Below are 13991 nucleotides of genomic sequence, written 5' to 3'. Positions count from 1 at the left end.
GCACCCGGAGGAAACCCACGCAGACACGGGGAGAATGTGCAAACTCCACACAGTCAGTCGCCTGAGTCGGGAATTGAACCTGGGTCTCAGGCGCTGTGAGACAGCAGTGCTAACCACTGTGCCACCGTGCTGCCCCACGGTGCCTGGGCAGCCTACAGCCTGGAGAACTCAACATTTTGAGTTCTCCAATTTCAAATAATCTCCTTTCCCATTTCCCAACTCCCTTCCAGCCCTTCCTCCTCCCTTCCATTCCACCGACCAACCTTTCCTTTTCAAATACCTATCAGATTCATTTCTCCCATCAACCAACCTGGTCATACCCACCACCTGTATTCACCAATATACTTCACTCTGTCCCTTTCCCAATCCAAAACCTTCCCTACCACTCTTTATCTGCAGCTCCCCCACCCCACCTCCATTCCTGAAGAAGGGTTATAACCAAAAGATTGACTTCTCCATCTCCTGATGCTGCCTGGCTTCTTATGTTCATCCAGCCTCCTGTCTGTCTCCTTCAACCCCATTCAGTCGGCAATCTGCCTACTTTTTTTGAGAGGTTCCTAATCCCTTACCCACTCCTCACTGATACTGACTGCCTGTCACAGGTTGCTCAATTATTCATCATTCAGGGATGTGTAGGTTAGGTGGATTAGCCATGGGAAATGCAGGAGAAGGGGGATGCGTCTGGTTGGGATGCTCTTCGGAGGGTTGGTGTGAACTTGTTGCGCCGAATAGCCTGTTTCCACTGGAGGGATTCTATGGATGCTGTTCTAATTCTGTGTAGTTATGTTTACCTTTGTTCAGAATAATGAAACCTTGTGGCTTTTACAAAGTACCTAGGATCTTAAACTTGATATTCTTTCAAAAATGTTACTGCCCCTAGCAAGGCCATGACATAATTTTGGATGTCTGGTCCATGATCATAACCCAGTGAATGGTTAACTAAACTGAGCTTTTTCGAACTATAATTGGATCTAAAATGCTTTGTTAGATTACACAAGACACTTGCCTGCTTTTTGGTTTTACAATCAGTAAAATTAATTTTCATTTTAATGAATTATACTTTGTACATTGATTTATCCAACAATTTTGGCATCTTAGACTTGGATATAAAGCAGCTTTTTGTCACTTCATATTATTCCTAATGCCCTTGAGCCTGCTCATTGTCTATCCAGTATTTCCAAGCTCTAATAATGATGTTTTAATGTGATTTTCTGTTCTGATGGATAGTCTCTTGTGCATGATCAGTTCCTTCGTATTTTCCTTAGCTAGTAGCCCAGAGCAAGACTTATGCTAATTATTATGCTGGATCACATGCAAGTGTACTCTCAACCTTTTATGATAATTCCTTTGTCATCTCCATTATAAACCTTCAGTGATATAATTGAATTATCCATCAACCAACTTGGAATTCAAAAGGCATCATCTGGAAAATTAAACACAATTTCAGGTTACTGAAAACAGTTGATTAAGGAGGCGACAGTCTGAACCTAAACCATACTGTTCACTGTGGGTGCTATTTTTGACCCCAAATAAGACGAACTGTATTGAATTAAAAGTATAATTTTTGGTCACCTGTGAAATTGATATTGGAGATATAACTTGTAGATAGTACACAGTGATTTGATGTTCATATTGCATTCAATGGAAAGGATAGTTGCCAGCAAAGTAATTTATTTGAATATAGTCTATTCAGAAATAATTAGTACAAGGAAATTATATTTTTAAAGCAACTAGAAAAATAATATCCAGATAAGATAACTATTTGAATATTAGCTCCCATTGGGGCAATTTAAATCATACAATTGCCCATTTTGAACTAAAATATTAGATTAGATACTCGTACGCTAAAGCACAAGAGATTTGGGGTTGCGTATTAAGATGAATAGAAAATTAATTAGACAGAAAACAAAGAGTAAGATTAAATGGGACTTTTCCTGAATTCTAGGTAGTGACTAATGGGTATCGCAAGGATTTGTGCTAGGATCCCAGCTTTTTACAAAGTACATTAGTGATTTACATGAGGGTGCTAGATGTAATATCTCAAAATTTGGTGATGACAGAAAGTTCAATGGAAGGGTGAGCTTCAATGTGAAGAGGATGCAGAAATGTTGCATCGTGATTTGGAAAGGCTGAGTGATTGGGAAAACGCATGATTTTATATCAAATGAATAAATGTGAGGTTATCCACTTTGGTTGAAAAAATAGAAAGGCAGATTATTATTTGAGTGACTGTAAATTGGTTGAAAGGAATGTTGAATGAGTGTGTGACGTTACTGTGGCTTTAAGAAATATATTTGTCCTGGGTTATTTTTTAAAAAGGTTTTCAGACAAACATACAGAGCTGTCTGTTTCAATCTAACACACCGCTTGTGAGGCCTTTTTTTTTAAAGTTGGAACAATAGAAGCTGTCTGAATGGATAGGGTCAAGCACCTCCGGAGCCAGGATGTTTAGTTTCAGTTTTTCAGTAGTAGTTGTAGCTGGGGTCTTGAAGCTGTGTTTGGAAGCTGCAGTACATCACTGCTGACATTTGCTGTTCTCGGGCTCACTCTTACCCTTTCCCTCGATGTCTCAGAGGTTTCTCTTGATGCTTTTCCTTTTGGACTGGAGAATTGCCTGTGAGATGACCTATACTTCTGAACTTGCCTTTGCCACGGGTGTGTTAATGGTGTGATGTCACCAACCCAAAGAATTCCAAACATATAAATAGAAAGCAGGAGGTTTCAGCATTGCTTCACCTGAGGCCCACTGAAGATGTTACCTAATAGGGTAACAAAATGTCTGGAAATGGCATAGTTATTGTTTGGCAGATAAATGATCTATTATTCTGTTAATTAAGTTCTATTGGAAAATTTATTCCAATTTATTTCTTCCTTTTTGTTGTATTTTAACTTAGTGTGAATAAAGTGTGTTTTACTTCAAATCAAGTAGTTTGATCAGTCAAATTGCATCTGGAATACAATGCCTGGTACTTGCCTTTAAAGGGGGAAAAAAAAGTTAGGGTCCAGGCTTTCTACTTAATATATTTTCAGGGGGTTTGGTCTGGTGCATCACAATTTGGGGGTTTTTGTTAGGATTAAAATCTGTAATTGGAGATTGGGGTTTAGGATTGTTGGACTCAACAGTGGTGAGTGTTGGTGTTTTTTTTATTTCTGGTGTTGAAGTTGCATGGTTTAAACAGGGTGCACACTGTGTATTGGCTCTTTCAGTCACTAAGAGTTTCTTCGGCGTGGAAGACACAATGGGAGTTTTACAGCAAATGAAGAAGGCCAGGCTTTCAAAATTGGCAAACAAGCTAAAGTTGGGGCTGTCTGTGTCTGAGGAAAGGAAAGTTAACTGTGGCACTTGCACAGCATTTACAATTGGAATGCAATTGGAATCTTTGGAGATGGCTAAAGTTCAATTGCATATGAAGCAGCTTAAATTAAAGGCAGTACTAGGGGAAAAGAAAAGGTGAAAATAACCCTAGCAGAACAAGAGAAGAGAAAATGAAACAATTTGAATTGCAATTACAAGCAGAGGAAAAATAATAGGCCCTAGCGGAACAAACGGAGAAAAAGCAATGAAAGAGAGAACAAGAGGTTTTGAACTTCAGAGGTTGGAACTGAAAACTAAAAGTAGACTTAAAATGGCTGAGGTAGAGGCGAAACATCAGAATAGTGATGAGGAGTAGTGATGAAGAGTAATCCCATTGTAGCTAAAGGCCTGGTGGAGATCTGTTTAAATATGTCCAAGTGTTGCCTAAGTTCAAAAAGGATGTAGAAACCTTTTCATTTCATTTAAGAAAGTGGCAAAACAAATGAAATGCTGTGACCATATGTATATTGATGATTCAAACAAAGTTGTAAGTAGAACTAGTGAGGTATGTGCATCACCATTAGAGGAGGTATCCGGTGAAAACTGATAGTGAGAACTCGGGTGGAACAGCAGAGAGGTAAGACTGCAAGATTAGCAGTGCAAATCACAGATAATTGAGTTGGTTCATAAATCAGTGTTTGGCTTCTGACATTAATTTCAATCTGCAAGGGATAGAAATTGGGAAAAAGGAGAAATCCTTAGGTGATAAAGGAAAAGGTGATCTCATTGAAACAAGTAAAAATAGCTTACCACAGGATAAAAGGGAAATGCATGCGGGGAAAGAGATGTGAAAAAGTCGAAGTGTTTTTCACTGCAATAAAGTGGGTCACGTGAAGTTGCAGTGTTGGTGGTTTAGAAAAAGCATTGGGAAGCCAAACATGGGAAAACAGCATAAACCAGTAAGTTTTGTTGAATTGGTAAAGGAACGCACAGTGAAAGCTAAAATGTTGCAACAGACTGTATACCCTGATCAGGACTTGGTTGAGTACCAGATCTCTTTAAAGAATTTATTTGCAATGGTAAGGTTTACTCATGTATGTCAGGAGGAGCAAATAAAGAATTTAAGATTTTAAGAGATACAGGACCAAATGAATCTTTGCAAGATGAGGGGATATGTAGTTCAGAAAGAGTATTGCCAGAAACGATGGTAATATATATGGAATTCATGGTGAATAGAAGAGTGTTCTATTATATAAAGTGAGGTTGGAGAGTCCGGTCAAAATTGGTGAAGTGATTGGAGGGATACTTACCATGATTGAAAAGCCAGTGGAAAATCAGGCAACAGAAATGTTACAGGAAGTATATCTTGGGATTTTCCTGACTGTGGTAACAAGATCACAAAGTCACAGGTGAAAGCAAGAAGAGAAATCAATAAAAATAAGGAAGTTGAAGTTCAATTATCAGAGACTGTTTGTTTTAATGGTTGAGAAAGAACAAGAAAAGCTGAAGGGTCAAATGGATATTTTTATTTCAGCATTTATTACCTGTTCCTAATTACCCTTCAGAAGGTGTTGAACAGGCTTCTTGAACCACAGCTGTCCATGTGAGATGTTATAGCAAATTATACAACTGAGTGGCTTGCTCGGCCATTTCAGAGAACTGTTGGAAATTGCTGAGAGTCTGAAATCATGGCATGCGAGGACAGATTGATTTGGTGAGGATTATATTTACTGAGTTTAAAAGAATTAGGGAATCTTGTAGAAAGCTATAAAATTCAGCAGGACTAGACAGGTTACATGCAGGAAGGATGTTCCCAATGGTGGGGAGTCCAGACCAGGTGTCACAGTTTAAGGGTAAGGAGTAAACCTTTGAGGCCTGAGATGTGGAGAAATTTATTGGAGTCATAGAACCATACAGCATGAAAGCAGGCCCTTCAGTCTCACTTGTCCATGCCAGCAGATATCCTAAACTAAACTAGCCCCGTTACCCACATTTGGCCCATATCTCTCTCAACCTTTCCTATTCATGTACCTGTCCAAATGTCTTTTATATTTGTAATTGTAGCTCCCTCTACCACTTCTCTCCACCGCATCTCCTCCGCTTCCCTCTCCTCCGCACTTGAGCCCTGCCCCTCCAACTGCCACCAGGACAGAACCCCACTGGTTCTCACCTACCACCCCGCCAACCTCCATATACAGCGTATCATCTGCCATCATTTCTGCCACCTCCAAACGGACCCCACCACCAGGGATATATTTCCCTCCCCTCCCCTATCAGCATTCCGAAAAGACCACTCCCTCTGTGACTCCCTCGTCAGGTCCACACCCCCCACCAATCCAACCTCCACTCCCGGCACCTTCCCCTGCAACCGCAAGAAATGCAAAACTTCGCGCACACCTCCTCCCTTACTTCTGTCCAAGGCCCCAAGGGATCCTTCCATATCCGCCACAAATTCACCTGCACCTCCACACACGTCATCTATTGCATCCGCTGCACCCGATGTGGCCTCCTCAATATTGGGGAGACAGGCCGTCTACTTGCTGAACATTTCAGAGAACACCTCTGGGGCACCTGGACCAACCAACCCAACCACCCTGTGGCTCAACACTTTAACTCTCCCTCCCACTCCACCAAGGACATGCAGGTCCTTGGACTCCTCCATCGCCAGACCATAGCAACACGACGGTTGGAGGAAGAGCGCCTCGTCTTCCGCCTAGGAACCCTCCAACCACAAGGGATGAACTCAGATTTCTCCAGTTTCCTCATTTCCCCTCCCCCCACCTTGTCTCAGTCAAATCCCTCGAACTCAGCACCGCCTTCCTAACCTGCAATCTTCTTCCTGACCTCTCCGCGCCCACCCCACTCTGGCCTATCACCCTCACCTTGACCTCCTTCCACCTATCACATCTCCATCGCCCCTCCCCCAAGTCCCTCCTCCCTACCTTTTAAATTAGCCTGCTTGGCACACTCTCCTCATTCCTGAAAAAGGACTTCTGCCCGAAACGTCAAATCTCCTGCTCCTTGGATGCTGCCTGACCTGCTGCGCTTTTCCAGCAACACATTTTCAGCCCTCTACCACTTTCTCTGGCAGCTCATTCTATTCCAGGCACCACACTCTGTGTGGAAATAATTGCCTCTCGAACTCCTTTTAAATCTTCCTCTTCTCATTTGGGGAAAAAAAAGTGTCCCATAGTTTTGGACTCCTTACCCTGGGAAGAATTCCTTGGCTACTTACCTGTGCGCCTAATGATTTATAAACTCTATAAGGTCACCTCTCAGCTTCTAATGCTATGGTCCACAATATTTTCTGTTCCCCCAGTTGTGATAGCTTATTTGATTGCTAGAATGATCTACACTGGAAGTACGTGGCAAATGGCACAGTGCATATATCAATAGGCCAAACTAAACTTGCAGTCAATACTGACCTGCCATTCAGTAAGGTCATTAATTTTTGGTGTCAAAACACCTTCACGCACTATCCCCATCCCACAATTCCCACAGTAGCAAAATATCTCTTGATCTCTGCTTTAATATACTTAACGAGTGAGCATCTTCCACCCCTTGTTGCTGAGTATCAAGATGCAGTGAAGCGATGCATTTAGATATTTACCCAATCTTTACAGAGCTAAAGATTCCCCAAGAACTGTCATGTGCTCTTAGAGGCAAAGATAAAGAGCACAGATTTAACATTAAGTGGATGTATGGTTGTTTTGTTGCTGCCATGAGATTTTTTTTGCGACTGTGCTTGCTTATTTAGGCCATTTAAGCATGACATCTCCTTCATGCTAATTATTGGCCTCACTGAATCAGTTTCTGTTCAGCTGTATGCTTGTCCCAAAGGCATTATTTTCATTTAATTAGCAAAACTAATTTCCTGGGAGCATACTTGACATGAGAACTGTGTACCCAATTGTTAGTCCATGATTCTTAGACAGAAAATAGGTTGTCAACTCTCATGATCTGAATGTACAAATTACACAAGCCTGTTTGAAATGTCAACAGGAATTATTTCAAAAAAGTTCCTTCTGATGTAGGAAAACCATTAATCTTGAAAAACTGATTATCCAGAGTAATGAAGATTTTCTGAAAAGGATGCATCACATCCAACACTGTTCCAGTCTGAACATATTGTCATGATGATAGAGATATTCTGCATTTGCCTTCAATGAAGATTTCTAAATTCAATTCACACAGCTTATTTTGATGAACTTTTATTTTCATTGAATTCAATTCAGCTGGAGTACTATCATGAAAGCTGAACTTTATATTGTTTTGAAGTAACTAGAGATTCTCTGCTCAGAGATCATGTGGTTAAGATCTGAAATGCACTGGATGTAGGTTTGCTCACTGAGCTGAAAGGTTCATTTCCAGATGTTTCGTCACCCTGCTAGGTAACATCTTCAGTGGACCAAAGCACTGCCACAGATTCCTGCTTTCTATTTGTGTTTGGGTTTCTTTAGGTTGGTGATGTCATTTCCTGTAATGTCATTTCCTGTTCTTTTTCTCAGGGGATGGTAGATGGGTCTAACTCGATGTGTTTGTTGATAGATTCCAGTTGGAATGCCTGCTTCTTGGAATTCTCGTGTGTCTCTCTGTTTGGCTTGTCCTAGGATTGATGTGTTGTCCCAGTTGAAATTGTCCCTGTCTTTATCTGTATGTAAAGATACTAGTGAGAGAGGGTCATGTCGTTTTGTGACGAGTTAATGTATCCTGGTGGCTAGTTTTCTGCCTGTTTGTCCAATGTAGTGTTGTGAAAGTCTTTGCGTGGTATTTTGTAAATTATATTAGTTTTGCCTGTTGCCTGTATAGGATCTTTCAAGTTCATTAGCTGCTGTTTTTGTGTGTTGGCGGGTTTGTGGGCCACCATGATGCCAAGGGGTCTGAGTAGTCTGGCTCAAAAAAAAGTGAACGCACTATTTGCAGATACCAGCACTTACCAACAAGTGGTGATAGACCCGATCCCAGAACTAGAAAAGCGAATCACAGCCCTATTCAAAGAAACGTCAGAAATCTGGAGAAATAAACAACACCGACTTCCAAAAAATGAAACCAGTTGGATCCAACACACCATGCTTCTATGGATTACCCAAAATTCACAAACCAGGAGCCCTGCTCAGAACCATAATCTTGTTGCCTGGAACACCAACTTGGATTGGCCAAGGAGCTACACTAAAGACCAAAACACTCCGTAGGAGACTCATGCCACTCCATCCACTCCACACAAAAATTCTTGAAGACCATCAGAACACTAAGATAGAAGAGGATGAAATAATGGTCTCCTTTGATGTAACAGCCCTGTTTATATTCATCAACATTAAACTGGCCAAGAAAACACTGACTACACTATTACAAGACCTAAAGACATATATACCAAACAACACCAACTTCATCAGCAAGGACAGTATCGTCAAGCTAGTGGACCAATGCCTTACCCCCCTTCACCTTCAACAACAAAAAACCTACAGAAAAACCAATGGAACACCCATGGGATCTCCGATATCTGGGTTCTTAGCAGAGGCAGTAAAGCAGAGACTTGAACAACAGCTCTACCAACCATCCAACCCAAACGTTGGGTCCACTACGTGGCTGATACCTTTTATCATCACTAAATGAAACCAATTAGAGGAAACCTTCAAGACCATCAATAACATCCTGAATAGCATAAAATTCACTAAAGAGGAGGAAAACAACAACAAACTGTCATTCCTAGGTGTCACGTAGAGCGAACAACCAAAGGGGAGCTTCAAACCACCATCTACAGGAAAGCAACACATACGGACCATATATTCAACTATAGCAGCAATCATCCCAAACATCCACACAAGAAGCTGCATCAGAACATTATTTCAACGAACCAACAGACACTGCAGCACAGAGGAATTATGCAGAGCAAAGGAAAATCACCTATACAGTGTATTCAAAAAGAATGGGTATCCAATGAACGCAGTCCGACGATTTTTCTCAGCAACGAACCCAAACAAGCAGACAAAACACGTCCAGAAACCCTAGCCACTCTCCCCTACATCAAAGACATCTCAGAAATGACTGCCAGACTACTCAGACCCCTTGGCATCATGGTGGCCCACAAACTCACCAACACACTAAAACATCAGCTAATGAACTTGAAAGACCCTATACAGTCAACAAGCAAATCCAATATCATTTACAAAATAGCGTGCAAGCACTGTAACAAACACTACTTTGGACAAACAGGCAAAAAACTAGCTACCAGGATACATGAACATCAACTCGCCACAAAACGACATGACCCACTCTCTCACTAGTATCCTCACGTACAGACAAGGAAGGGCACCACTTCGACGGGGCCAACACATCCATCCTAGGACAAGCCAAACAGAGACACACACGAGAATCCCGAGAAGCATGGCATTCCAACTGGAACTCTATCAACAAACACGTCGAGTTAGACCCCATCCACCACCCCCTGAGAAAAATAACAGGAAATGACATCACCAACCCAATGAAACCGAAGCATTTAAATAGAAAGCAGGCATTATCAGCAGTGCTTTGCCTGGAGGCCCACTGAAGACTTTACCTAGTAGGGTGACAAAATGTCTGGAAATGAACTTTCCAGCTCAGCAAGCAAGCCTATATCCAGAACTTCAACCTGAGCTACAAATCTTCTCAAAATCTGAAATGCACTGCTAGAGAATGTGCTGAAGGCAGGTTCAATGTGATTTTCAAAAGGGAATTTGACAGTTTTCTGAAGAGAGAATTTTCGCAACTAAGGGAAAAGCATGGAGGATTGGAACCTAGCTGAGTTGCTTTCTGACAGTCACAACTGACTGAACAAATTCCTTGTAAGTTGTAACTGTTATCTAATTCTATTTAACCTAGCTTTAGTGTTGCATAACTTAAGATTGACATCAAGATTTTGAGAAATCATAAAAAGGACATTTCTTTTTCATGAGATCACTATATTTGTAAAAACATTAACTCAAAATCTCTTCGCACGCACATGAATAAGTTGGTTTATTTCCCTTCTCAGATGGGGATGGGCAGCAAGAACATTTATTGCCTGTATGTGCAGATGAAGACTGCCGTGAAAGCATCATTTACCGAAACATGCCAGGATCTGAACAGGTATGACATCCAGACATTTATTACTCTCAATATTTTAAAGTTGCAGCACTTTGTTATTGTTTCACAATAACATGTCTCTCTTTTGTAGCTAAAGATTGGTAATCATTCAAGCATTACAATTTTCTTTTTGAGTCAGGTGATCTTGCTTTCATGTTCTGGATTTCTTGTTAAGATAGACCATACCCAAAGGAAAAAAAAGCACAAATCTTTGCCAGCATGCAATGTCATTATATTTTTAGCTTGTGTACTTAAGTGTAAGATTATAATTAAAGGATGGCTGTTGAATTTCACAGTTTCAATGTTATAACACAGTTGGTTCTGCTCTAACATGGTAGTTCCATTCTTGGGCAACCCCATATTATGAGAAAATCGTGTAATAGCAGCAGCCCCATATAAACTAATGGGGCCGTAAATGTGTTATAATCAATACATGCTTTAAAAGTTCATGCCATAGAAACAGTGTCCCCAATTAGTCAGTCATGTTCTAGCGAATTCGCATTAATGAAATATGCATTACAGCAAAACAACCTGTAGTTTTAACAATTATGCATGTAGGCAAGGAGTATTTAATATATTAAAATATTTTTATTGAAAAAATAGATTCTTAAATATTACAACAAATACAAAACGATCCAATTCAAAACAGGACACAAAAACAAGAAAAAGAGTTAAGAAGCAACCCAACCTGCCCTCTTGTACAAATGTATAAATATATATAGAAAAATAGAATAACCCAACTAACTATTTAACTAAATAAATAATAACCAAGAACAAACTAATATATGGTACTAACTCAACTCAGCCAAACAAGGCACTCATACATTCACTGTTCCTCATCCCTGGGTATTGGACTCATAAAACACAATGGTTACAGCTATATAAAAGCCCTTATTAGTGAGGCAGATAAATCTGTGTCCAGTATTCCAAAAAGGGCCATGTCTTATAAAAAATCTCAATTTTGTGATGTACCATACATGTGAGAAACTCCATAATGATCTTCCACCAATCTGACAGGCCCCGGGGGTAGGGGAGGTTTCAGATACCCAACCTAGCAAGACATTCTTTCTTGCGCAAAAAGTGAGGATATTGAAAAGCTTTTTTTTCTTATGCACATCTGCGAAGAACACACTGGCAGCCCCAGAAAAAGAGAGATCGGGCCCTTTTCCACCCTTACACCCAAAATCCCCTCCGTTGCACCTGCCACAGCACTCCAGAATATTTGGAGCCTACCATAAGACGGGAGACAATGGGTGAGAGTGCCCGTCAGATCTTGCACTTGAGAAATGTTGAAGATAGGCCTGGTTTAAATTTTGACAAACGGTTTGGAGCCAAGTGGACCCTATGGAGAATCTTCAGCCATAAACAATGGGTCCTATTGCTAGATGATATCTTTCTTGCACTTTCCCATTCCTCTGAGGAGACTTCAACGCCTAACGCACGCTCTCTCACTCTCACCCTGCAGAGTCGATCAAACCCATCTGAGGGCACCTCCCAATTATTGATATAAAGCACGAACACGAAGTGTACTCTTGGCATTGAGCACTCTCCCCTCTGTCAGATTTGTAGGGATCATTCAAAACACGACTGCACTTTTGAATAAAATACCTGACTTGAAATAAATGAAAGAGGTCCCTGTTAGATAGCTCATATTTCAGTGCTAACTGATCGAGGGATCTCATTGTGTTTCCCTCAAAACAATCGCCCATGCAAGACCCACTCCTAGCTGCCCAATGTTTGAATCCTGAATCTATCAATCCCGGTTGAAAACCCGGCATACCCACCTACTGGCGGAAAAGATGTTTTGCCAATATTGCCTTCTCTCAACTGAATTGCCCTCCATGCTTTAACTATTGGGTTATGACAATATTCCCTAACTGCCTTCATTTTGTCCAGAAACAGCAAGCTAGTAGGGGAACACCTTGCCTGGGAGGCTTCAATATCTAACCATATTGAACGAGGGTCCCCACATGCCCAATTGCTCACATAGGATAAAAGAGCATAGTTGGTAGCTTTTAATGCTTGGAAGGTCCACTGCCCCCATTTAATGTAATTTTAAAGGTTCCAAATGACAACACAGAGGTGAACCAAACTTCTGTTTCTGGACAGACCAAAAATATGCCCAAAGCCATACTTATTTGTGTATTCTAAAATTGTGCCTTACATGAGCCCAAAGATATATTGCTTAATTCTTGAATATGTCAGTAGGCATACTAGCATAGTGATTGGTTTGTAATCCTGAAGTTTATCGTAATATCCCAACACAAATTCAAATCTTGCCATGCTGGATAAGAATTGAAATTCAGTTAATTAACTAAGTCAGTGGTGGTGACTGTGAAAATATTGAATGTACTAAAAACACATATGGAAAGAAAATCTGCTCACCTGCTCAATCTGTCCTCTACGTGGTTCCACAACTTCTGGAATTGCTTGGTGAACCATTCAATTGTATCATACTTTTGCAATATAGCCTAATGCCAAGCATCATTTCAGGCACTAGATTCTGCAAATATGATACAGTCCACTTGACCCTGCAAAATCTACTTCGCTAACTTCTGGTGACTTGTCATAATTAGGAGTGTGTCCACAGACATATTGAACAACAGCCTGGTCTAGTCATACTATAGATTCGCAACTAATGGCCAATGCCCAGACACCTAAATCACCAGAGATGGCAAGAAGAACCTTGTCTAAGAGTCCTTGACACGACTATAAAGTTTTCAATTTCTCAAGGCATCAGTCAAACATGGGAAAATAAACACAGTACCTGATCGTGCACTTTGGGGAAAAAAGAATACAGGCGTGGACTATTTTCTATTTGGTGAGAAAATTCATAAAGCCAAAGTACAAAGGGATCTGGGAGTGCTTGTGCAGGATTCTCTAAAGGTTGACTTGCAGGTTGAGTCCATGGTAAAGAAAGCAACTGTAATGTTGTCATTTATCTCAAGAGAGTAGGAATGTAAAAGCAGTGGTGAGCTACTGAGACTTTATAAAGCTCTCGTTAGGCCCCATTTAGAATTCTGTGTCCAATTCTGGGCCCCACACCTCAGGAAGGACATAATGACACTGGAGCATGTCCAGCGGAGATTCACCCAGATGATGCCTGGAATTGTAGGTCTAACATGCTATGAGCGGCTGAGGATCCTGGCATTGTATTCATTAGAGTTTAGAAGGTTATGGGGAGATGTAATAGAAACTTACAAGATAATGCATGGCTTAGAAAGGGTGGACGCTGGGAATTTGTTTCCATTAGGCAGGGATGCTAGAACCTGTGGGCACAGCCTTAGAGTTAGAGGGGGGTCAAGTTAGAACGGAAATGAGGAGACATTTCTTCAGCCAGAGTGGTGAGTCTTTGGAATTCATGGCCACGGAGCGCAGTGGACACTGGGACGTTAAATGTCTTCAAGGCAGAGATTGGTACATTCATGATCTCGCAAGGAATTAAGGGCTACGGGGAGACTGCGGGTAAATGGTGTTGAAATGCCCATCAACCATGATTGAATGGTGGAGTGGACTCGATGGGCAGAATGGCCTTACTTCCATTCCTATGTCTTATGGTCTTATGATCTTGCTAAACACTACTTAATAGAAACAC

General features: G+C 41.0%; 1 protein-coding gene across 1 annotated transcript in view; it reads left to right on the top strand.

The window, feature by feature from the left end:
• The window catches only part of itfg1 (integrin alpha FG-GAP repeat containing 1), a 245573-nt gene that overhangs the window by 86004 nt on the left and 145578 nt on the right, over positions 1 to 13991 (top strand). The window contains exon 9 of the mRNA XM_060837695.1: positions 10305 to 10399. Coding sequence (XP_060693678.1) covers positions 10305 to 10399 — 95 coding nt within the window. The remainder of the gene's footprint in view (positions 1 to 10304; positions 10400 to 13991) is intronic.

The sequence above is a fragment of the Hemiscyllium ocellatum genome, chromosome 17, assembly GCF_020745735.1.
Source record: "Hemiscyllium ocellatum isolate sHemOce1 chromosome 17, sHemOce1.pat.X.cur, whole genome shotgun sequence".
Taxonomy (NCBI): domain Eukaryota; kingdom Metazoa; phylum Chordata; class Chondrichthyes; order Orectolobiformes; family Hemiscylliidae; genus Hemiscyllium; species Hemiscyllium ocellatum.
The sequence above is the reverse complement of the archived record's forward strand: the minus strand, read 5'-3'. Positions and strand labels throughout refer to the sequence as shown.